At 38.8% G+C, this 27527-nt stretch overlaps 1 protein-coding gene across 1 annotated transcript in view; it reads left to right on the forward strand.

Annotated features, from left to right (window-relative positions):
• diaph2 (diaphanous-related formin 2) overlaps positions 1 to 27527 on the forward strand; it is a 364287-nt gene that overhangs the window by 331860 nt on the left and 4900 nt on the right. The window contains exons 17-19 of the mRNA XM_088343854.1: positions 2166 to 2230; positions 6636 to 6740; positions 21379 to 21747. Coding sequence (XP_088199980.1) covers positions 2166 to 2230; positions 6636 to 6740; positions 21379 to 21747 — 539 coding nt within the window. The remainder of the gene's footprint in view (positions 1 to 2165; positions 2231 to 6635; positions 6741 to 21378; positions 21748 to 27527) is intronic.

Below are 27527 nucleotides of genomic sequence, written 5' to 3' on the forward strand. Positions count from 1 at the left end.
TCCATAATCATAACTATTTTTCAGAGAGATTTAAGCAATCTAATGAGAATTTATCTTTCAAGCAAGCAAATAGGAAATTTTGGAAACACATTTTGCTCATCTGTAGGTATATTATGATGATAAATAGCAATGCAAAACCACCCACAGTGAAATGTTTGCAATGAAACCACACTGATCAGTCTGTTTTTCACTCACACAACCTACCTACCTGTCCACCCAAAATGCCCCACCTACTCACCTGCCTAAAACCTACACGCCAACATGCCTAACCTACCTACAAACCTACCTATATACATATGTACCCACTCAGCATATTTAGCCTTACCAGGGTTGGGTAGAGTTACTTTAACTTGATTACTTTCAATTACCTTTAGATTACTCCAATACTAAATATGCTTAAAAAAGACAAAATAAACTAAATATGAATAAAATGATGACTCACAACACGTGGTAAGCTTTCTCTCCTGGCTTTGACCTCTTGGATCTCCGGCAAAACTAACATAAAATGCGACAGAAACAAAATGAAAATAAATCCAAACAGCTTGCCAACATCATTTTTGCCGTTCCATGTATTCCGTTACTCCTCAAGCCTGCACAGAATTTTGTGATTTTTTTCATATTTAGTTTATTTTGTCTTTTATTAGCATATTTGGTATTGGAGTAATCCAAAAGTAATTGAAAGTAATCAAGTTAAAGTAACTCTACCCAACCCTGAGCCTTACTTGTCAACACAATGAACTAATACATTAAAAAAAAAACAATATAACACACTAAATAACTAACTAACTAAGCTGATTTCCCTCCTCTCTAACACCTACGTACAGGCCCACCTTTAGCCTTATAAATCCAACTATCACAAGCTAGCTGCTCTAGCTAACAATCTAACTATTTGGATTTAATCTATCTTCCTACTTACCGGATTTCTTACTCTGCTATCAAACTAACCTACCTACCATGTTCGCAACCTACCAACCTCTCTGCATACCCACCTAGTTAACCACCCAACTAGATACACACCTACCTGTGGACTCATCTAGCCACTTACCGACCATACCTACCCTACCTACTTAATCACTATCCTATCTCCCTCCCAGCTACCTATTTACTTACCTACCTACCTTCCTACCTACCTACCTACCTACCTACCTACCTACCTACCTACCTACCTTCATACCCACGCTACCTACCTGACTTACTACTTATTGGCATAATACTAACTTATCTTGCCCTACCTAGCTACCTGCCTACTTAGCTACCAGAAAACTGCTTAGCTACCGACTAAACCTACCTATACAACTTAGTACCCACCTGACCAACATATGTCCTATTTACCTACCGACCTATATATCTAGCTAGACTCTAATACACACTACTATCTTCTCACAATAATACTACTATACTCTCATGCACACACTACAATACTCAATCAGACATACTTTTACTCTCCCACCCACACGCTAATCTGTTCTCTCACACATATTACTATACTCTTATGCATACACTATTATCCTGTAATACACATTATACTGTACTCTTTCACAAACCGGGTTGGGTAGGGTTACTTTAACTTGATTACTTTCAATGACTTTTGGATTACTCCAATACCAAATATGCTAATAAAAGACAAAAGAAATTAATATGAATAAAATGATGACTCACAACACGCGGTAAGCTTTCTCTCCTGGCTTTGATCTCTTTGATCTCCGGGAAAACTGACATAAAATGCGACAGAAACAAAATGAAAATAAATCCAAACAGCTTGCCAACAATTCCGTTACTCCCCTAGCCTGCACCAAATTTAGTCATTTTATTCATATTTAGTTTATTTTGTCTTTTATGAGCATATTTGGTATTGGAGTAATCCAAAAGTCATTGAAAGTAATCAAGTTAAAGTAACCCTACCCAACCCTGTTCACAAATACCCAGAAACCAACAAACCTACCTACTTTCTACCTTTTCAATAGTGGCTGATGCAGTATTTTTCCAAAAATGACTGAAGCCGACCTTGGATATGAAAAAATTGGTTTTCTTTGAATCTTTCTCGGAAACAAATACATGCCAATGAAAAATGTATTTTGTTTTAAGAACCTGGTGGGGGAGACATAATAAAGCACAGTAAGGATCCGACAACGTATTGATGTGTGTATTTGTATGCTGTCTTGCAGATCAGTGTGTGGACAAATCCAAAGTTGAAGAGAGCGAGCAGAAAGCTGCCGAGTACTCCAAAAAGGTGCGGCATTAATCACTTCAACGGGTCCCTTTGCTTGGCCGAGTCCTATCAGGAAAGTCTTTTCTTGCGCGGCGCTCCCAGACAAGCTATCGATTTTCCATGCTTTAATCAATACCTGGCCGCGACGCTACATGATCCGTATCAGCATTACAAGAATCAATGGCCGGCTTCTGATTCGTGCACACCACCGCGTTGCGTTTAAGTTTTGCGCAGGTGATTTGATGCGTCTTTGCTCGGAGAGAGGCTTCCCTAATGTACATTCCATCGCTCTGTGCTGGAAATCGAACGCAATATTTTTGGTGAGGCTCGTCCGCTTCCACGTTGTTTTAATATCAGCATGAAACAATTATATTCAGATGATGTTCAAAACTTGCCATCTTTAAACACACATTTATAAGTCATATTACTTACTAAACACTAATCAACAAGTCGAGTTTTTTTGTATAGCCCTTTATCACAGAGAGTCTCAAAGGGCTGCACAGACCACAGATCATTGCACAACACAGACTATTATGACACCATCCCCTGATCTAAAACCTACATGAGGGTAAGGAAAAACTCAAAAACCTTAACATGAGGAAAATGAAGGAACCTTGAAAAGGGACCACACATGAGGTACCGTATTTTCCGCACTATAAGGCGCACCGGGTTATAGGGCGCACCCCCAAAAAATAGTTTTTGGTCCTATATTTTCCATACATAAGGAACACCGGATTATAAGGCGCTACAATGGGAACGTCGACAAAACAGTCAGATAGTTCAGTCAAACTTATTACCCCCTTAACATTCCGAAAGTTTGCAAAGAAGCAAATGCTTGTCTCAGACATGTACGGAAACAGTGTCTGTACAATGGCACCAACCACTCAAATGCATCGTTCCAAATATCATTCGGAAGGTTAAAGTCCTGGGATTCAAGAAATGCCAAACATTTCTTAGTTTCCATTTTATTTTTTGCTGGCAACTGTGTGGACAGCAAAGTAAGAATTTTATTGTGCAGGGAAACGGGGTTCTTTACTGTGCATATGACAATAAACACTTTGAATTGAATTTAGTTTAAAAATAGACTCATCACAGAAACATCAAGATCGTTCTAAAACAAGATACCGGGAAAATACAAAGCCGCATAGCTCACCTAAGTTCTCTTGCAGCCATCACGTTCAATAATGATACGTAACCATGGTCTTCTTACAACCGGGAGTGTAGTAAATTCAGGAGAGTAAAATATTTACAAATACAGAATGGTAAAAAATGTTTTCTCTATGCCGTAGTGAAACCCAACGTGTGATTCACATTCATCTTTTTGTTTCGCCCCTTTAGCCTATGCGAGCCTGTAAATGATAAAAAGGATCCGCCCCCTTTACCTCCGAATAACTTTAGTGACTGATTCAAATGATGATTGACGCATTGGTTAGGAAATGAAAGGCCGGTATATAAATCCCAGCATACACCGTGGAGTACTTCGCCTTCGGGGGAAAATCTAGTCGGCGGCTGCTTGCCTTAGTTGCAAGACTTTGCGACTTAATATTGATCCATATATAAGGCGCACTGTATTATAAGGCGCATGGTCAGCTTTTAAAAAAAAAATGCTTTTAGGTGCGCCTTATAGTGAGGAAAATACGGCAATCCTCCTCTCCGGATGACCAGGTTACAATGCATTTTGCTATAACAAATAATACAAATATAATGTCAACACTAAATCTAGATCATTCCTAAGCTATAGAATGGAAGTGTGTTTTAAGCCTAGATTTAAACAGTTCCACTGAGGTTGCAGATCGAATCTCAGGGAGCAGAGCATTCCACAAAATCGGAGCCCGAATGGAGAACACTCTGTGGTTTTCTTCTTGGCTCTTGGGATCACTAGTAGACCAACATTTTTAGAGTGAAGGCTCTGGACCGGAACATAGGGGGAAATGAAAAATATTCGACAGTAGGCCTCATTAATCAGCTCTGAGGTGGTGATTGTGAATTAAAATTGATAGCAGGGTATACAAAGCTATGGTAGATAGCTCTGAATCGCCGGAACCCCATATAAAATCATTACACTAACAAAATAGGATGTAGTAAGCACTTGCATGTATTAATCTACAGTGATCCCTTGTTTATCACAGGGGTTACATTCCAAAATTAACCCATGATAGGCAAAATCAGTGAAGTGAACACGTTCATATCTCACGATAATTACACAATAAATACCTTAAAATGCTTTAACATCAAACAACTTATGCACAAGCAATCATCAAACTAATACAATTACTGTTTACTGTAAACATATTATTTATGAACAATAAGTACTATCTTCGGGACTTTTTAGCCAATCAGAATATAGAAATCAATGTACAATGCAAATCTGTAAAGTAGTGAAACTATGAAAAGTTAGTCGCATGATAGCAAAGAATCACTGGGAAGGAGAGGAAACAAACAAAACAAAAACAAAACACTTATAGTGTCATGTGACTTGAGCTGCTACAGTGGAGTACGTGGGTGGATGCAGAGAGCGGTAGGAGACATCGGATTACTATAAAACTCATTTTAATCCTTCCACTTGCTAGGATTGTCATGCCCAATATGTATTTTCTTTAATCGCCTCCTCATTTTTAGCTCAGCGATGGTAGCAATGAATTTGACCTCTTCCTAGTTTTTGATAAGCTCAAGCTTTGTTACCATGGTTACCATAGTTTTATTTTTCTCTATAGCTGCACTGCTATTTTGGACCCCATAGCTAACGCATTTATTGAACAAATGATATGGTATTTTATTTCTTACTTGTAACGTATCTGTAAAGAACACAATATTATGAACTGGATGAAGACATCCAGGTATGGTGGGATGTAGTTGAGCCAATAACATGTCTGCATTTTTCATGAAGCAGTGACAAACCAATACTAAACCAGCATTTAATACGACCAATAGCAGACAGGCATTCTCGGCATGCGCACTAATTTGTTAACGTCATATTAATTATTTTTCTTGTATTTCACGGGGTTTACTCCACAAAAATAAAACCATGATAAGAAAAGCCCATATAGTAGAAAACTTTATTTTTCAACATAATTTTAATATATGTTTGATGTTTATATAAGTATGGCAAAGGCTTGTATAAGTAACCTGTATTGTTTCGGACTAAAATAAATAAATAGACATTTCATAGAATAATATGCTCTATAAAGATAAATCAAGTTGAGTTTAACTTACTTTTGGAAGATGGGGTTCAAGGGTGAGGCGACTTCCTCCTCTGTGTTAGAGAGTAGCCGAAAAAACTAAACATTTTCTCAACCGCATCCGGCTTTCTTATTCCTCTTCCATTTCAAATAAAATAGCTGGCGTCTTCTTTAGACTTTATACCAACCATATTGAATGGATGCACGCGATATTAAACAATAAAAACGTCTACTTTTTTAGCATGCTAGAGATACAGTGCAGTGTGTTTACACACGAACCAAGACGTAGAAGCTTGATTTCTTCTTTGGGGTGGATGCTGGGTGACCTCTCACAGCGCCACACGCCGGTAGTGGCGGAAAGAAGCACTGCAGTACTTTCCTGTACTCAGAAAAAGGTGCACACCAGACAAAATCTTATTCACAGCAATGTCCGGATGTCTTTCGACACCCCCAAAAAAATCATTTTTCTTAAATCGAATTTTTGTAAGTAGGGGAGCGTCTGTATTTTCTTAAAAAAATAGAATTAAAAAAAAATAAACTACTGTACCTTAACATAGTAATAATCAGAACACAGCAAAATGCAGAACACAACTTGGTGAAACTGTGAAAAGTAAACTACAATATAGCAAAGGATGCTGTACAGATGAAGAAAAATCGTATTCCACACTCAAAAGTGAATCTATCTTAAGGCGAGGACGCCATATCCTGGCGGTTTACTCTATCCATTTAAAAAAAAATAGTCATACGATTATTGACCATCAATTCACTCACTTGATTTTTTTTCTCTTTTTTTCCCTTTCACGGTAACAAGCATTGATGCTAAGTGAGGTCAAAAGTGAACAAACAAGGTTAGAATGTATTTTTAAAACGCGCCGTCGTGACACAAAGGACCTTCAGGCAATTTTTAAATTATTTTTTTTTTATTTTCTTCCTACTTGTTAGTAGCGTCTTACCAGCCGGCTGGCTCCCCCCGCTGGGCCCATGAAGTCATCGCGGTGACATGTCTCGGTTTTGCGCAAAGGTTAAATCCATCAACATGTATGAAAGCCGGGCCCCAAACAAAGATAAAGGACAACGGGACTCCCGGGTGATGAAGACCGCGAATAGAACGCCTCCGTCGTCTGTTGATGTGCCCCTAGGCCGCTCTCCTGAGAGACGCCCCGCCCGTTCGCTCGCTAGCCTCCGCCGCCTGGTTTTTATGTTTCCCTTCTTCCCGTTGACATATCCGTGTCCTCTTTTTTTTGCAGTTTGACGAGGAGTTCAGCGCACGGCAGGAAGCCCAGGCCGAGTCTCAAAAGAAAGAGGAGAAAATCAAAGAGTTGGAGGGGAAGATACAGGCCCTAGAGTCGCAGGTAAATCGACAAAAAACAACCCAAACAACCCGCTTCACATTTCAACTGGAGTGAGAGCTTTTTGCACCTCTCTAAGTGGAAGAGAGAACATTTGATTGAATAGAAGGTCAATCTCCTTAAGTCGGAGCTCTTAATGTGGCCGGGCCGCATCCAAGCTTTCCGATGTGATTTTGTTATCGGGGAAGAGGATTGCGTTCCTTTTTTTACCGCCTTTGAGAACATCTCATCCGGGGCAAAATCTCCGATTCGGAGCGCCACGTTGCCTTTTTAACCCAATTGCTAACATTTGAGCAGCGTCTTGGAGAGGAAAGAGCAGTAATGGAATTTTGTGGAAGCCAATATTGAGCGATGGAAGAAAGACTAACATTTTTCACTAACCTAACTGTCTTTTCACCCACTTCCTGTTTACCGCACTCTTTTGATGAAATCAACACAATTTAGAGTTTATTTTATAGTTTATTTTTATATATTTTTCAGATTGTATGATGATTGCCTCCAACAAAAACTGCAGAGAACATTTGCAGTAGTGAGTACATTCAGAACAATACGATTCCATTTCACTAAAATGATAAGTACTTAAAATTACAAAATTCATTTTCAAAGTATATTTTGAATTTGATTAATTTTAAAAAAGCAATTTTATAATCATATGTTTTCATTAAGTTTAAGTTGTACATTCGGAAATCATACCCATATTGAAAAAAAAATGAAAAAAAAAATTAAATTAAAAAAATATTCTCTCGGGGGCCGGACAGGTAGATTAGAGAGAAATAAATAAGAGAAAAATAGGGAGAGAAAGAGAGATATATAGATATAGAGAGGGGGAGAGAAATAGAAGGGGAGAAATAGAGAAGGGGAAAGCAATCGAGAGAAATAGACAAAAGAGAGAGAAAAGGAAAAAAAAGAAGAGAGTGAACGAGAAAGTAAAAGAGACAAATAAAAAAAAAAGAGAGACGGCGAGTGAAATAAAAAAAGGTAGAGAATAAGATAAAAATGGATAAGGAGAGTGAGATAAAGCAATATATAGAGGGAGAGAGAGAGAAATAAATACAGTGTTTGTGGGAGGCACTTGGCTTTGGCAACATCAAGTGGACATATTTCAACCTGCAGCTCGTTTTTCTCTTGCGCTTCTCTCAGCGTTGTCCCGCGGGCCAGATTCAATCCCTTAGTGGGCCTGATCTGGCCCGCAGGCCGCCCGTTTGACCCCCCTGTTCTAAACCGACTGAGGAGAACAGCATTGCGGGAGGTAATTCAGCCAATAAAATATTAGTTACATGATGCTGTGACATAAATCAATACCTCACCAGCATTTTATATGACCTCAATGAATAGTAGACAACCATCTAAGAGATGTAACGCTACCTACACACAAACTCGGCAAAATGAACGGAAAATGATACCGGTACTGAAGGTTTGATGCAGACCTGCAGAGTCCGGGTCCCGTTGGAAGTAACCCAAGGAAAAAAGTGTATATTTCCAAAGGTAAGGGTGGGAAAAATATATCAGATGAACATATTTACTCACGCATCTCCTTTTTCTTTAACCAACTTTTTACCCCCTCTTCTTTCCTTGTCTGTCCCTCACCTTTAGCGGTCCCCACTTAAACTCGGCACCCCGCGTTTGTTCCGCCCTTTCTTTTTCGTTTACCCGTGCGAAATATATCAGAATAATTGTCTAAAATAAATACAAATAAATACAAAAATATGCGGTTGCAAATACATATTATACATGGGTTACACATATTTACAAAGAAATAACGGTACACCGAGAGAGTTTTCAAAGCTTTAATAATAATAATATAGCTTTGACAGAGCAGTTAATGGTAGCAACACTCGAGCGCTGCTAGCGGCCGTTAGAAAGATTACATAAATTGGCCGCATCACTGAATAAGCCGCAGGGTTGAAAGTTAGGGAAACAAGTAGCGGCTTATAGTCCGAAATATACGGTATTTTTCCCCCCACGGACGAGTCTTTTCATTATGCAACGGCAGTAACAGCCAACCGACTGCGGTTTTTGATCGAGTCGCGGCGCTCCAATCCTATCTTAAGCGGCGAACACAACAACAAGCTCTCTGATGATCGCGAGCGCGTTCTACCGACCGTTTAAATCCCGCCTCCCGCTCTTCCCATCAAAGCCGTCCTGCCGTTTTTGTCATTATTTTTTAAGAAGCGAGCGGAAGCCGAGCAGGAGCTTTCATCCAGGGGAGACGGGCCCGTCAGATATTAAAAAGCACGCCTGCCCGAGTCGCTTCCCCTCACCTTGTTTGCCACGAGCGGGCACATTTAATGAGCGCGGGCTCTACCGGCAACTTTGGAATTGTAACAAGCCGCTTGTTTGATGTGCCTTTTTGATGATCCCCAATTGAGTGGAGGAGCTTCTCTGCTTGCAAACATCAACAAAGGGACAGGAGAATCGGGACGAGTACAGAACTGCCCTCCCTTTCCAGAAGGAAAGGATTGGCTGCGATCGGGCTGGAGATGTCATGAATAATGTAGCGGTGCAGTGGTACGCGGAAGAACTCGGTGCTATCCCATTAATAGCTTTTAACAAGCTGACAGACTCACAAGACCTCAATTGCCCCACGGGAAAAGCTGGTCCGACCCCCTTTCATCCTTCTCAGACTTTAACTTTATGTACAGTGTTTTCCGGAGTATACGCCGCACCCAAAAACCCAAAATGAATAGAATATACCTTTATTGTCATTGTTACAACATGGGTTGGATATATTGTGACAACGAAATTGGACGTGGCACTCCAGGTCCACGTTTTACAGCGAGCATAAAGAAAACAAAGAGGATAAAGGAACAAAAAAGATGTTTGTATTGTCCTTGTTGCAGGCTTTGTTTTCCTCCGGATGAGGGGGTGAGGGACAGACAGAGATGGGCGGATCCAACTAGATGTTTGATCTTACTGTACTCACGGTCCAGTGTTTTTTCCCTAAGCATTTTAAGTGACATACATTCTGAATACATGCGGCTATTTATCTCTTTCAGGATGGTCAAATTACTTTCCACGACTTTAACTTTATGTACAGTGTTTTCCGGAGTATACGCCGCACCCAAAAACCCCAAAATGAATAGAATACAATAGAATATACCTTTATTGTCATTGTTACAACATTGGTTGGACATATTGTGACAACAAAATTGGACGCGGCACTCCAGATCCACGTTTTACAGCGAGGATAAAGAAAATAAAGAAGATAAAGGAACAAAGAAGATGTTTGTACTGTCCTTGTTGCAGGCTTTGTTTTCCTCCGGAGGGGGGTGTATGAGGGGGTGGGGGACAGACAGAGATGGGCTGATCCAACTAGATGTTTGATCTTACTGTACACACGGTCCAGTGTTTTTTCCCTAAGCATTTTAAGTGACATACATTATGAATACATGCGGCTATTTATCTCTTTCAGGATGGTCAAATTACTTCCCACGACTTTAACTTTATGTAGTGTTTTCCGGAGTATACGCCGTACCCAAAACCCCCAAAATTAATATAATAGAATAGAATATACTTTTATTGTCAATGTTACAACATGGGTTGAATATATTGTGACAACGAAATTGGACGTGGCACTCCAGTTCCACGTTTTACAGTGAGGATGAAGAAAACAAAGAAGATAAAGGAACAAAGAAGATGTTTGTACTGTCCTTGTTGCATGCTTTGTTTTCCTCCGGATGAGGGGGTGAGGGACAGACAGAGATGGCCGGGTCCAACTAGATGTTTGATCTTACTGAACACACGGTCCAGTGTTTTCTCCCTAAGCATTTTAAGTGACATACATTTTTAATACATGCGGCTATTTATCTCTTTCAGGATGGTCAAATTACTTCCCACAATGCCCTTTCTTTTATTAGGTTCAGAAAAACCAAACTCTTTTCTCTTCATTCAGTTTACAACTCATGCACATCCTAAATACTTTTCATGTTGAGGATACGATACGTGCCAGTTTGATGACCTACTGTATTCTCGCGACCGACCCAATAATTCCATTAATGATTTGGTACTGTGACTAAAATAGTGGGATGATGAGATAAAACCTATCTGGGTTCAATAAAATGTGATGCAAATGTGATCAGGGCATTTAGTTTGATTTTTTTCAGTACCTTTTAGTCTGGTGTGCCATATATATATATATATATATATATATATATATATATATATATATATATATATATATATATAAAAAAACAATTTTCAGTAAATATTTTAATATAATCCAGGTCACCTTATGGTTCAGAAAATACGGTAATTGCTAACTTATACACGACACAATCAAACTACCCAGAGGGGTAACGCTTATGAAAAAATACACATTAATATAAAGTACGTACAGTATCTCTCAAATATCTCTCTCTTTAAATACATTTCTTGTTTTCAAGGATTGGCCTTTCTCTAGCATTGCACTGTTGACATTATTTATTAGTTTTGGGTTGTCCAAGAAAACCTTAAAGCACATCAAATATTTAGACACAAGCAGTGTTTTCAGAAATGACCCGTATCTCTGTTACTGTAGACAGAAATCTCATGGGCGCCCTTTGCTGCTGCCTTTTAAAGCCAGGATTTATTTCCCTCTGTTCAGCGTTTTATAGAAACAACACGGGGAGTTGTGTTATAGGTCTGTGAGGAGTGTAGAGCGAAAGCAAACCGTTTTATCAATATATATTTTTTGTCAATCAATGATTATGACCAACTAAAAATGGCTTATTTTCAATTTTACTTAGATTTCCAATGCATCAAAAGTTATTCCTTACGCTATATGCAATATACAATATTTACAACAATGAGTCTGATAATATGAATACATTCAAATAATATTTTTTTATAGTTGGGACGTTAAAACAAATTATATATCTCATCTCATCTCATCTCATTAGCTGCACCGCTTATCCACAGTAGGGTCGCGGGGGTGCTGGAGCCCATCCCAGCAATCATCGGGCAGTGGGCAAGGGACACCCTGAACTGGTTGCCAGACAGTCGCAGGGCACACAGGGACAGACAACTCGCTCGCTCATTCACATCTAGGGACAATTTGGACCAGCCATTTCACCTAAAATGCATGTCTTTGGAATGTGGGAGGAAACCGGAGTGCCCGGAGGAAACACACGCAAGCACGGGGAGAACATACAAACTCCGCACAGTAAGGCCGGTAGCTGGATTTGAACCCACGCAGGAGGTTCCCACGACCTCTTATATATACGTACGTAGTGGAAAACTGTAATTTCCGGCAAGGTCAATTTTAATGACAGACCCATGTTTTGTTTTTTTACTCCAATAATTTATATATAATGCAAAATTGCATACTCGGCAGCCAATCAGAAGCCTGCATCGAACAATTTCATGCTTCCAGACTTTCCCGAGCGTTGTAAGGTTGTGCATATCATTTTCCGAAGTAGACCCACAGAGAACACAAGTAAAATGGATAAGTGGTTAGGAATCAAGCCAAAACCTCTGCCCCAGAAGAACTATTCAAAAGAAGCTAACAAAATAGATGACTCTACAAAACATAAATGTACATTAAATGCATCGTGGAAAGAATAGTTCACGTGGCTTGTAGCAGACGACGCAATGCAAACATCGCATCGATGAAAATGAGTCAATACAGGTACATACTGATGTAAAACCATGATGTCATATACATGCAATGAATGTTATAACTAGATTTATAATAAACTTAATTTTGAAGTGTTGTTCTGTTATATATTTTGATTATATCTCCTTAATACTTTGCAACATTGTTTTTTTTTTTGCAATTAGTCGTCTTATTGTGTTTCAAACTGTGAAAAAAGGGGTCCGGTAACTTTGTCATGCGTTTCAGACACTGTTGTTAAGCTTTTATAGCAAATGTATATTGGTTCCCAATATCGGTTATCGGCCTCCTTTTAATACTAATGATCGATATCAGTGTCGTCGCTGATAGACTCAAATCCTTTTGTGCATATATTGTGCGTTAAACTCCATACACCCTCTGGGAACAAAGAAGGACAGTTAAACAGGACATCTTAAACAAACAGTTTGCTCGCCTTTATTTATACCACAACGATTAAAGACCATCGACGCGATAATGAACCTGTGCTGTAAACAACACGTGGTCCCAAAGGTACGGTCTTCAAACAGATACAAAAATGACTGTCACACATCTAAGGGCATCACAATACATTTCGCACGGCCCTCAAAAAAGAACCAAAAAGCAAATGGAGAGTGCAGGCTTTTGCTTTTTGGCGGTGATTTTCCTTTGAAGACACTGTCGACGGCACCATGTATTACATTTGAAGACGTAAAGAGACTGCGCTCCATTCGTCTGCCGCACATCAAACAAGCCCGTCGAGGGAAAAAGGGCACACGTGATGCTCCGGCCGTGCTTAAGCCGTGTCCTCTTTGACTCTGCTTTCAACTTTGATGCCCGCCCGCTCTTTCTATTGTAGTTTCTGTGTCACATACGAGCTCTTCTTCTTCTGTCTTTCTAACACTCCTTCCCCTGTTGCTTCTGTGGCTACTATGCATGTGTGTCTTTGTGTGTGTGTGCTTGGCATCTGCAGTTAACTAGTGAAAGTGACAAGCTCAAAGAGGCTCAGAGACTCATCAGGGAATCTGAAGCCAAGGTGGGTGTCCTCAATGCATGCCTGGCCTTGAAAACGTGGTTTTATTGCGATCGCATATCGGAGAGACTGTTTTTGTTTATCATATTTTACAGGTTATAAATCATCTCGGGGTATAACTTCGGAAAAAAAACACTGGTTTTACCTATGAATGTCACCACATGATTGAATATGTCTATGCTACGTTAAACCAGGAAGAGGACAATGCTAATTTTCAGTGTATAAAACGACCACGTTAGGATTCTGGGGGTAGGGTCACAGTGCTTATTTTCAAAGCAAAATGCCATACAAGACAACTCTTCCAGTGTTTGTTGTGAAACACTATGATACTAGCTTTCTCTATAGAATAGAATAGAATAGAGTATACCTTTATTGTCATTGTTACAAAATGGGTTATCATATTGTGACAACGGAATCGGGCATGGCACTCCAGTTTCACATATTCACCGTGAAGATAAAAGAAACCAAGAAGATAAAGGAACAGAGAAGATAAGGTTATAAAAACAAGGAGGATAAGGTTATAGTTATAATTAACACAATATTTGCACAAAGAAATGTCGGCATGTAGGATGTTACATACAGTTGGTATCGTAATACAGTTTGGTATCGTAAGGGTTGTGCAATATGCATTTGGTGCAAAAATAGTCAACAGAGTGAAGAAGAGAGTGCTAGTTTTTGGCAAAGACGACACATTTTTTTGGCTTTATACATGGGCTATAGCAGAACAACCCCAGTTTTCTACGCAGGGGACAAAAAAAGCATCATATTTGGCATTCAACCATACAACGCAAAGGAGAATGATGCTAGTTTTCAAAGTAAAAAAACACACTAGAAAATAATTCCAGTTTTCGTTGTGGAAGATTATTGTAGTGTCTGAAATAACGTCCGCCCGGACGGTGGCCTATAACTTTTTCAAGGGAAAAAAACAACAATAATGTTTTTTCTTTTTTTCAAATCAAACGTTTGCTTTATTCCAATTTCGAAATCTTCGTTCGGTTTGGAAATTTTGAAATTTCGGTTCGTTTAGCAATTTGCAGACTCGGCAGCCAATCAGAAGCCTACATCAAATAACTTTGTGCTTCCAGACTTTCCAGAGCGTTATAAGGTTGCACATTTGCATATCATTTTCCAGAGTAAACACACAGAAAACACAAGAAAAAATGGATAAGGGTGAGGAATCAAGCCAAAACCTCAGCCCCAGAAGAAAGATTCAAAAGAAGTTAACAAAATGTATGACGCTACAAAATGTAAACGTACATTAAAAGCATTGTGGAATGAGGAGTTCACTTGGTTTGTAGCAGACAACGCAACACAAACATTGCATGGATGAAGATGAGTCAACATCGGTATACTGTATACTGATGGCAGATGAAAAACAATATGACATAACATGCAATTGATGTTATATGTAGATTTATATTACACTTAATTTTAAAGTGTTGTTCTGTTGTATATTCTGATTATCAATCCTTAATACTTTGCAACCAACGACGTTTTGTTTTTTTTTTTTTTTTTGCAATTAGTCGTCTTATTGAACTTCAAGTTGTGAAAAATGGGGCAGAGTTGTCTGCCCTGTTATCCGCTAACTTTTTGTCATGAGTTTCAGACACTAACTATGACACTAGCTTTCTCAACTTAAGAAAGCCAGTGCTAGTTTTTGGCAAAGACGGCGCTATTTTGGGGGAAAAAAAAGAAGGCCTTGGTATTTAGATGATAGCAGAACGACACCAGCTTTCCACTCAGGCAAAAACGATTATCATATTTGGCATACAACAATAAAACACAAAGGACAATGATGCTAGTTTTTGGAGACAACACTAGACAATGCAGCAAGGTTTCTTTGTGGAATAATATTGCATAAGCTTTCCTCACGGAACAAGATAATGCCAGTTTTTTGGGGTTTTTTTTGTTGTTGGTTTTTTGGGTGTCAAAGACAAAGCTAGTTTTGTGGAAAACAGAAACAGTTGGTTTTCAGCTGATTTAAAAAAGATCCCTGTCTTTCCACAAAATGAAAAACACAAAACAAAGCATTGTTTTTGGCATTGAATAAAATAGCACCACCTATTCTGTTTTGGCATACACACAAACGTTGGCTTTTATCGAAGATACGACAACTCTTGCATTCCAGAAGAAGATGGTTGGCATAAAGTTTTGGGGAACGAATATGGATACATCTATTTTCCCACATGGAAGAAAACAATAAACAATAATTTTGGCAGGGTTGAATACTAATGTAGCATTTTTGTTTAATATATATATTTTATCAAACATAATCGCTATGAAGTACATCTCACAGAAACAAAGTGCAACTTATAGCTAGATAATACTGTGAACAACATGGGGGAAAAAAATCATGTTACCACATTTTCTTTTCAAAATAAAATTATGATCTTAGCACAATTCTTTGTGACTAGAAGATTTTCAACCACTTTCCTTTCATTTGCTACTGGAAAAAAACATTGAACATTTTCAGATATGTATATACTTCGTGAAGAGTGTTTGATTTAAATAGTTTTACCATGTTTGCATGATTTGACCAGAGACACATACTAGCATCAGCAACTATTAACCATGTCCACAAAGATCGCAATAGAATAGAATATACCTTTATTGTTACAAAATGGGTTAACATATTGTGACAATGAAATTGGGCATGACACTCCAGTTTCACACATTCACAGTGAGGTAAAAAACCCAAGAAGATAAAGGAACAAGAAGATGTCTACTTTGGAAAATGATATGACCTATGACATTAGCATTAGCTGCTATTCTTTAACATTAACTAATTCTCATCTCATCTCATCAGCCGTACCGCTTATCCTCATTAGGGTCGCGGGGGGGCTGGAGCCCATCCCATCCATCTCCGGGCAGTGGGCAGGGGACACCCTGAACTGGTTGCCAGCCAATCGCAGGGCACACAGGGACAGACAACGCATTCGCTCATTCACACCTAGGGACAATTTGGACCGGCCAATTCACCTGAAATGCATGTTTTTGGAACGTGGGAGGAAACCGGAGTGCCTGGAGGAAACCCACGCAAGCACGGGGAGAACATACAAACTCCGCACAGGAAGTCTGGAGCTGGATTTGAACCCACGACAGGTTCCCATGACATGAACTGTGCCGCACAAGCGCTAACCACTGCGCCGCCGTGCTGCCCATTAACTAATTGATATTTAAATTAAATTTGAATACAATTATTTTTATCGTTCATGGTTTTACCGTAAAATTCGGACTATAAGTCGCAGCTGATTATAAGCCGCACTCAGTACATTCTTTTAAGAAAAAAACATTTAGTAATTGCATAAGCCCTACCTGACTCTAAGCAATATGTGCCCACATTGAACCATAAGATGTTTACAAAGAAATACTGTTCATAAAAATTGTTTTTATTCCACACAGTACCTTAACCCTTCTTACAGACTTTTGATAGTCAAAGTCAGCAAAGTCAGCTATATTGTCAATTCTGCAGCAAAACAGCCCTTGGTGTCTAGAAAATAAACAGAAAACAAAAAATACTCTGCTAGGACACATTACACTATAACACAACAGTGTACACAAATCTGTGTCTGTACAATGTCAACAGTCACTGAAATACAGCATGCCACATATCAATGGAAAGCTTAAACTTTTCGCAATAAGATATAATAACTATTTCAAAATATACCTGCCGGATAATTATCACAATCAGTCTGAAACAAGATACCCTAAAACTGTAAAGCTGGCATAACTCACCATTACGTCCTCTTGTCGTCTTCAATTTACTTGAATGTCCACGGATATGGCTTTCTTACATCAAGGACAATCCATAGAAACCAACCTTGCAAAATATTTACTCTGAAACAGACCGTAATGCCGACAGATACATATAAATCTGCTTTGTTGGACGTGGTTTCTTGTAATCCACATTATTTCCGTTCACAAATTAACAGACTCATACAATTATTCCCATTATGGTAGTTACGCATAGCCTTCGATTGACACCTTTTTCATGATTAAGGTTTGTTAGTGCTAGATTTTTTTATGCGCAAAGCACAAAGTTACATTAAACTGGTGTCTTGCTCTGGACCATATTTTTTTGTGTCACACTCTTACTGCTCGCGCCCCCTAGTGGTCGTTATATATATTAAAAAAACAAACGCATACAATAGCCGCATTGTTGCAGAAGCCGCAGGGTTGACAGTTTAGGGAAAGTCGCACTTCATAGTCCACATTCTACGGTATAACATGTTGATCCTGGAGATTAACATCAACTCTTGTAGACAATGTTCACTACGTCATTATGAATGACAATAAAGACAATTCTGATTGGGAAACTATGAAAGTGATGCTAGCAGCTTAAGCAAAGTTAGCCACCAAATGGAAGTATTTGTTAATGAAGCTCGCAGCAGCTCTTGCGAAAATTATGAGCTAAATCCAGGCCAGGGACTAATGCAATAAAATAGAATGGTCATTTTGGAGAACACAATTTTGTTGAAGTCTTTCACAATCTGATTTCCTCATAGCATGCACCAAAGTTATAGCTCATGAACGCTTCCCTACTTACGACCCAAGTAGCGCTGGATACGAAAAAAATAAATAAATCGGGATGTCGAAAAATACTTGGACATTGCTGTAAGTTTTTGTATTGTGCACCTTTTTTGAGTACAGGACATTACTGTAGGGCTTTTTTCCGCCACTACCGGCGTGTGGTGGCACTGTGAGGGGTCCCCCAGCATCCACCCCGAAGAAGAAATCTTCTTTATCGTCCTAATTCGTGTGTAAACATTATATACTGTATCTCCAGCGCGCTAAAAACTTTGACAATTTTATTGTTTAATATATCATGCACCCATTCAGTATGGTTGGTGTAAGGTGTAAAGAAGATTGAGCCGTTTCTTTTGAAATGAAAGTGGAATAGGAAAGCTTGATGCGGTTGAGAAAATGGTCAGTACCTTTTTCAAGCCGATTTTTAACCACAGAGGACAACCTCTTCAAGCGTGTCTTCCATAAGTTAAACCTAACTTTATTTATCTTTATTTTTAGTACAAAACAATACAGGTTACTTATACGAGCCTTAAGCATACTTATATAAACCTTAAACAGACAAAATATAGCACTGATGCATCTTACGAACAAATTCAACTGACGAACGATCGTAAGTAGGGCAGCGTCTGTACCAGGGTTGGGTAGGGTTACTTTAACTTGATTACTTTCAATTACTTTTGGATTACTCCAATACCAAATATGCTAATGAAAGACAAAATAAACTAAATATGAATAAAATGACTAAATTTTGTGCAGGCTTGGGGAGTAACGGAATACCCGGACCGGCAAAAATGATGTTGGCAAGCTGTTTGGATTTATTTTCATTTTGTTTCTGTCGCATTTTATGTTCGTTTTGCCGGAGATCATAGATATCAAAGCCAGGAGAGAAAGCTTACCACGTGTTGTGAGTCGTCATTTTATTCATATTTAGTTTCTTTTGTCTTTTATTAGCATATTTGGTGTTGGAGTAATCCAAAAGTAATTGAAAGTAATCAAGTTAAAGTAACCCTACCCAACTTTGGTCTGTACAAGGGACATACCAATGGCAGCGTTCTTAATCGTCACATTTTGTCTAAGTCAAACACTAATTTAGAAAAATGCAATCGTAATTTCACCAACAATGACACAAAACACGACTTACATTCTTTATGATCATACCATCAAGTGAAATAGAGTAACTAGAGCCAAAACCTGAATGTTCTTTCTTGTACTTGATGAAAATCTATTCCTCGAGCGTACGGAGTTTATAACCTCAGGCTGAAAGGTCTGTCAAACTCTTGATAAAACCAGACCCAAATGGAACACCTAATAGGCTGTAATGTTTTCACCCACTCAAATTTCCTGCTTGTTGGGCGTCATTTTCATAAGTAATCACGTAGCAATTGAATCGAATATCAGAGATACGATCGGGACACAGTATTTAATCACGCGGCGTTCCGAGTTAATTACCTGCCACACTGACCTCCTCATTGAGTCGGCCGTACCAATCCGGAGCCATTTCCATATAAACCCTCCTCTCAATATGGAGACCGAGCGTACTCTTAATTTAGCAGTTAATTTCCTTCCATTTGCTTAAATCAGCATCCAGAGAGGAAATGGGCCACAGAGGAGTTGAGATTGACAGACACATAATCGTCAAATCTGTATTGTCGCTGAGAGGAGCTCTAATTTAAGGGCTATAAACAATCAGCCGGGATTGAATCAATCAAACTGAGCAAAAAAAAAATATCCCAATCACATTATGAGGCTTTAGAGTGTGAGTTGGGTTTTTGGAAATGCCCGCTACTAATAAGCTCACACCAGGCCAGTGTTTGGAGGTTTATAATTGCTACATTTGCATTTTTCTTCTCAAATTGGCATTTTGACTCAGACTGATGTGTTTATGTGGTCAGTGTCAGGGTTCCACAACCCTTTATGTACCACAGATCGGTTCATTGTCTGACAATGTTTGTACTTCTTCTGAAATGATAATACATATATTAAGAACCACAGCTATAACATTTATAATCACAAAATTATTAGTAATGATGAGCATATTTAAATTTTGCATTTATAACATTTAAAAAAGGTAAATGGTCTGCATTTATATAGCACTTTCCGAGTCAATGAAGACCTCCCAAAGTGCTTTACGATGTGCTTCACACTTACCCATTCACACTCACACACCAATAGGGAGTCAGGCATGCAAGGCTCCTACCTGCTTATTGGGGGCATTAGGGGTTCAGTGTCTTGCCCAAGGACACTTTGACATATAACACGGAGGAACCAGGAATCGAAATTTAAACTACACACCAAAATCACATGCATTCATTTTCTGAACTGCTTATCCTAACGAGAGTTGGGTCCATCCCAGCCTCATTTTTGAAATGTCCCAGTACCCAAGTGTTTCAGGAGAACATGCAAACGCCACACAAGGAGGCCGGTAGCTGGAATTGAACCGGGGTACTGTGAGCTGTAAGGCAGACATTTAATAGCAACAGGGCTGTAATTGGAGTATCACATTAAAACATGTAAATCCCTGTGTACAATGCTTCTGTAGAACAAATATTTTCAGCTCAAATTTGAATACAAACTATGGCAGGACTATGGAAGCTCAAAAGTGACCTAATTAAAGGAATAAAACACGCTATTGATTAAAGCAGTCTTCAAATGAATATTTAATTAATAAAAAACCCTTAAAACAATTATTGATCAAAAATCCGATCTTACTTTCTTATTATTTTTATTTTTATTTTAGAACAACATGCTACTTAAAATAATGATATTTAGTTCAAATGCAGTGGTTCTATTAAAACTGATATGTAAGGACATTTTTTATTTCAAAGCATTCCTTCAAAACACATAGAGATGAAAAGGTAACTTTTCTAGAAAAAAATATAGGAAATAAACAATTATAATACAAAACATATTTAAACTATTTAGCTTAAAGCTTTTTATTCCAAAATGCATTTTTTTTAATCAATTGAATGTTCGCTTTATTAATTGAATCATGGCACTATTGGGCGGGTTGACTTTCAGTAATAACTTTGTTGGTGATAGAAACTAACTTTTTTTGATTGAAGTGAAACGGAGTAATCAAAATATAATTGGGGAAAGAAAGAAAAATACATTTTGTTCACAAATACAATTGTTTTTTGGTGAGTAAAATGTTGCTTTATTCAAATAAATGATTGCAATTTCATGATGTGAATAATGACATTTGCTTTACATGCCACATATGTAGCCGCAGATTTACTGCAGGTTGGGATTGTTTCCAAGTTAGCATGACTGAAGGCTTGAGTGTTAAATGCACGGTTTACCACTGATGTGACTGCACTCTCAGTCTCAGCTGCAACGTTGAGGTACAGTGATTGTTTCTTTTAAGGCTGCACAAGCAGAGCTCAGGCTCTTTTTAACACAGAATTCCACGCCTTTAAATCTTTTTGGCTACACAGTAAAATCCCCTGGCAGGTAACAGAAACACATTTGGCATCTTGATTAAAACAGAGCGAAAAGACAATTATGTGTTTTTGCAGATTGCAGCGGGTCCAGCTGCGCCGGGGGCACCGCCACTACCGGGAGGTGCCACGGGAGCCCCTGCTCCACCTCCCCCTCCCCCGCCGCTACCCTCGGGCGGCTGTGCCCCTCCGCCGCCACCACCTCTACCACCGGGTCTCAGCGGTGCTCCGCCGCCTCCTCCACCACCGCTTCCTCCAGGCATGGGCCCTCCGCCTCCACCGCCGCTACCGCCAGGTTGCGGGCCCCCGCCTCCTCCTCCTGTCTTCGGGGGCCCGGGCGCACCGCCTCCGCCTCCTTCGCTTCCGGTTCTCAAACTGCCGTATGGACTTCAGCCCAAGAAGGTTTATAAGCCGGAAACGGTGATGAAGAGAGTCAACTGGAACAAGGTATGCACAGAGTGAACCTGTTTAGCGCCTTATTAATTAATGATTGCGGTTCCCCTTTTAAGGAACAATAAACCTCATAAACACGAGGCAGAACCTAATTACCATACTTTACGCACTATAAGGCACACCAGATTTTTAAGGTGCGACCCTAAACAATAATATTTTCTTGTGGTACAGAGGCCAAATGAAAATCCATTAGAGATAATTTCATTACCACTCTCTTTCTATTTTTGGTGCCTGAAACATTGATTTGCATAGTGCATTCTAATTTTAAAAAGTATATATTATATATATATATATATATATATATATATTAGTTAGATTAGTTATATGCATTGAATTGAGATACCAGTAAGTGCTACTGTTTATATTCATGTACAATCAATGGATTCTTTATAATCTTATCTGATCTGCATTTTTTATATAGCGCTTTTCAAGTCAGTGACTTCCCAAAGCGCTTTACATTGTGCTTCACATTTCCCAATAGCGGCCGTGATCTGTGCAGCCATGTAAGGCGCTAACCTGCTTATTGAGGGTATTGGGGGTTCAGTGTCTTACCCAGGGACACTTCGACATGTAACACGGACGAGCCGGGATTCGAACTGGGATCCCTTTATCCTAAAACGATCGCTCTACCTCCTGAGCTACTGCCGCCCCATCGTATATATTAATACATTGATTGATCAGGCCAATACATTTCACTGACCAAAATCGCAAAACATTGTATGCAACATCAAATATGAGTAGTGGCTGTGAGAGAATTTACCACCAGACCAACAATAAGTGAATGCACCATTTGCATAGTGCATTCACTTATTCACTTGTTTGTCGATAATGTTGCAGTTAAATACGAATAGATACATAAATAGCTCATGTTGTATTGTGTTGAAATACTATGTTTTCTTTATCCCTTAGCATTCGTTGAAAAGTGGAGAGGATTATTTTACCTATCAGGATGCATTATGCTTATTTTTGTTACTGGCGCCGTGTGTAAAAATAGTGTGAAAGTGAGTTCCACTCTAATGCTTTTGCCTATATCATCATAACCACTGATGGTCTAGTGGTTAAGTGTCGGCACACTTGCATACGTTTCTTGTTCATTTTTCTGTCGAATACATAATCATCCCATTTTTATTGCTATTTTTTTGCAGACATTTCCACTTATATTAAATAACTGTTATTATGCCGTTCACTTTCATAATCATAGTTCTTCCATCCGACACATCTATTTATTTATTTATTTCATTTTTATTTATGTTTTAATTCAGAGACTTATTACAATATTTGAACTATCTGTGTTTTACTGTGAAATGCAACATGTCCTGGCAGAAATTCGGGGGAAAAAACACATTTAATAATTATACATACAATAATGTTTGCCACATAAACAATATAGTGTTCTGATTTTCTCATTTTATTATAAATCATTTATATATATATATATATATATGTATGTATGTATGTATGTATTTTTTTTTAATAAATATGTAATTCTAATCATCTTACTTCCTTCTGACATATCAAATATTTTTCCATTAAGAATTACGATAAATATATTTGTTACTCCAAAAATGGTTGGACATCCATTTAAATTCATATATTTTCTTAATTATTTAGTGTTCCATAAAACATGAATGATGATTAAGCTTTGTCAATATTTCAAGGTATTTTTAAAATGAGTAAACCATAAATTAGAAAAATAAAATGATTTGATTTTTAATATGTATTATTATTATGTAAGCAATACCTAAATGAGTAACAATTATATTGCCAATTATTTAAAAACAAGTTAAAATAATAATCCGACAATTTAAAAACATATTTTGATTTATTTTAACTTTTTTCCTGTTAATTTACGAGAAATAATGTACACCATCCATCCATCCATTTTCTGCAATGCTTATCCTCAGTAGGGTCGCGGGGGTGCTGGAGCCCATCCCAGCCATTTCCGGGCAGTGGGCAGGGGACACCTTCAACTGGTTGCCAGCCAGTCACAGGGCACACATAGACAGACAATTCACTTGCTCATTCACACTTAAGGACAATTTGGACCGGCCAATTAACCTGACATGCATGCTTTTTGAATGTGGGAGGAAACCGGAGTGCCCGGAGGAAACCCAAACAAGCACGTATAGAACATGCAAACTCCACACAGGAAAGTTCGATCTGATGACCTTATAACTGTGCCGCACATGCGCTAACCACTGCACTGCTCTGCTTGGAATGTGGAAGGAAACCGGAGTGCCCGGAGGAAACCCAAACAAGCACGGGTAGAACATGCAAACTCCACACAGGAAAGTTCGATCTCATGACCTCATAACTCTGCGGCACATGCCCTAACCACTTCGCTGCCGTGCTGCCCGCCATATATGTATGCATAATTTAATAAACTCTGCATATATTATTCGGTGTCCATTTCACTTTAAAACTGGCAGTTTTCGTTTAAATGAGTTCACACAACAAAATCCATTATATGCAAACAGACCAATAATTGATATGAATACTATTATTGTTCTTATGTATACTAAGATCAATACCAGCATGTGATTTGTGTTCCTTTCTATACAGTGTTAAAAGGCAGTGGGCAAAAGTTTTTCTGTTTTTTTATTTTTAGTTTTACTCATTAAACTCACTTCACTCATTTAGTTGGCTTTAATTAGTGGACGGTAGTCCTTTTTTTCGACTGTTTTTCAATGTTATGGTCCTGTTTACATGTTTAAGTAAATGCCAATGTCACTTTGAATGACCCACTATTTCCTTAAATGATGTTACTCTTCATCTGACCTTTTCAACAAGTCATCTATGCAAATCGAGTTGGGATTTTTATACACGCACACACTTCTCATGTCGTCATACTCATACTAATACGTATTTGTGCATTCTCTTGACTTTTGGATATAGTCGCCGTGTTTACTCTATATGCAATATGTACGTTTAAAAATGTAGTTGTAATGCAAATTCCATTCATAAGCACCTGAGGACAAACTATCCATTGTTTTGACAGGCCACCCACTTTCCTGCCTTTGCAAATAGGTTGTGCTCGAGTGCCGGTGGCAAATAAGAATTAGTTATAGTGGCTAGGAAAACCAATATATTTTTGTCATATTGCCAACTTTCAGGCTTCAAACTTAAGTCTAAAAACACTAGGGGCGGCAGTAGCTCAGGAGGTAGAGCGCTCGTCTTGGGATCAAGGGATCCCAGTTCGAATCCCGGCTCGTCGAAGTGTCCTTGGATAAGACACTGAACTCCTAATACCCCCAATAAGCAGGTTAGCGCCTTACATGGCTGCAAGGCCGCAATTGGGAAATGTGGAGCACATTGTAAAGCGCTTTGGGAAGTCATTGACTTGAAAAGCGCTATATAAACGCAGATCATTTCATTTCATAAAACATTTTGTATACTAATCTACAACATGTGAGCCCCAATTGTGAAGCGAAACCAAATTACATCAACTTCTTATATTTACAACAACACTGAAAAGAAGGAGTTGCAGATATATTGCTCCCCTGGTCTCTCCACTCAGTCAAAAGACTCCAGGAGTTCCCTGAGTACACTGTAGACTTTGTGTCATTATGTCTTCGTCTAAATGCCCCTGCTATGTGAAGGGCTCAGAGATCTGTGAAAACAGATACTGCTGAAAAGACAGCACTATGAAGACCAAATTACACACCAGGGCAAGTCCGCGATGAAGTTGTGAAAACTGTTCAATGCAGGAATGGGATACAAGCAAATTTTGCAACATTTACACATCTCCCGGAGTGCTGTGCGAGCAATACTATCAAAATGGAGACCTGGTGGTCCCTATAAACTTTAGCAATCAAACTAGGAGAAAACTAATCAAAGAAGAAACCAAGTGGCCCATTATCATATTGGATGACTTGCAGGCATACACCAGCTGAGGTGGAACAATTTGTCCATAAAACAACTATAAGTTGTATTCTGAATAATATGCCCTTTTTGGATGATTGACAAAAATAAAGCCCCTTCTATACGAATGTCGTAGGAATACCTGTTGGGCGTTTTTAAAAAGCCAAATGAAAGACACATACAACATCTGGAACTAGGTGCTCTAGTCAGATGAAACCAAAATTGAACTTTTTGGGCTGAATGCATAAGAGTAACATTGCACGTCACTCTGAAAACATCACTCGCACTGTTAAACATGGTGGTGGAAGCATCATTCTCTGAAGTTGATATTCTTCAGCAGATACTGGGACGATCGTAAGTTGATGGGGAGATGGATAAAGCCAAACACTGAGCGATTCAGGCATGTGGTGTGCAGGCTCCAACAAGACTAAGACCCTAAATATAGAGCAACATATACGATTGAATAGTTTAAAACTATCACTATAAAAGTTTCAAAGTGGCAAATCCAAAGTTCAGACCTCAATCCTAGAGCATTTGTGGAAATAAATAAAAAGAATAATGCTGTGCACAAAAGATCACCATCACACTTGAAGGAACGTGAGCTGTTTTGTAAAGAAAAGTGGGCAAATATTTATGTTTCAATAGTTGCAAAACTACATACCCAGAAAGACTTGACTGTGGTAACAACAAAAGGAGGTATTAACTCAAAGGGGGGCAATCATTTTGCAACACCTACGTTTCTTTATTGTTATTTATTTGTTAGTTAATAAAACATGTTGGACACATTTGGTTTCTTTTCACAATTGTGTATCACATGTTGATTCGGCAGCACGGCGGCACAGTGGTTAGCGCGTGTGTGGCACAGTTCTGAGATCGTGAGATCAAACCTCCTGTGTGGAGTTTGCATGTTCTCCCCGTGCTTGTGTGGGTTCCCTCCTAGCACTCCGGTTTCCTCCCACATTCCAAAAACATGAATTTCAGATGAATTGTCCCTAGGTGTGAATGTGCAAGCGAGTTGTCTGTCCCTGTGTGCCCTGCGACTGGCTGGCAACCAGTTCAGGGTGTCCCCCGCCCACTACCTGAAGATAGCTGGGATGGGCTCCAGCACCCCCGCGACCCTACTGAGGATAAGCGGTGCAGATAATGGATGGATGGATTTTTTTGATTCGTAGAATACAATTTGGTTGCTTCCATCTATAAATTTGAAGCCTGATATATGGCAACATTTTAAGAAGTTTTTGAGTGGTGACTACTTTTTCAAGGCATTGCATCTGAAATAGTTATTTTTCAAGGCAGTGTTATTCCATGTTTCTCCTGCCAGAATCAAACAACTTAGGAAAGTAAGTTCTGTGCGATTATTAAGCATGCATAGTGTCGCCCATTAGTAGATACAATTGTTAAAGTGACACAGCTGCTGAGGACAGAAGTTGCTTTATTAGAGCACATTTTTCATCATATCCTTTCAGCATGCTTTCCCAGTTTGCCGTGATGCGCTGGCACTGCTCTACCAGTCCGAAATAATTGCTGTGAGATTAAAAAAATACAAATCTGTAGGATCTTATTGTGCAAATACGGGGAGTGCAATTAAAGCCACTATTGTCCTATATGAAGTTGGCACAAGCAGTGTTGCGTGTTAATCATCATTCCAGAAGTATAAGAAAAATGGTTAAATGTTAAAGTAACACAAAGGCTATTTGGGGAAAAGTACATGTATCATGTTTTGCAGATTTTTCTTCTTTATGTGGATTTTTGACATTGCAGAACTTTGGCTTCTCTTTAAGTCCTTAAGTGCACTCAAATCCATCAGATAATTGCATTCTTTATCCTGTGCTTTGATTGGAGCAATCCAAAGGTATACCCCCACATTTGTTGTCTTTTACCTAACACAAGTTTAAAAATTGGGTGCAAGTTAA

Source organism: Urocampus carinirostris, chromosome 9, assembly GCF_059441175.1.
Source record: "Urocampus carinirostris isolate Australia breed hairy pipefish chromosome 9, RoL_Ucar_1.0, whole genome shotgun sequence".
Classification (NCBI taxonomy): Eukaryota; Metazoa; Chordata; class Actinopteri; order Syngnathiformes; family Syngnathidae; genus Urocampus; species Urocampus carinirostris.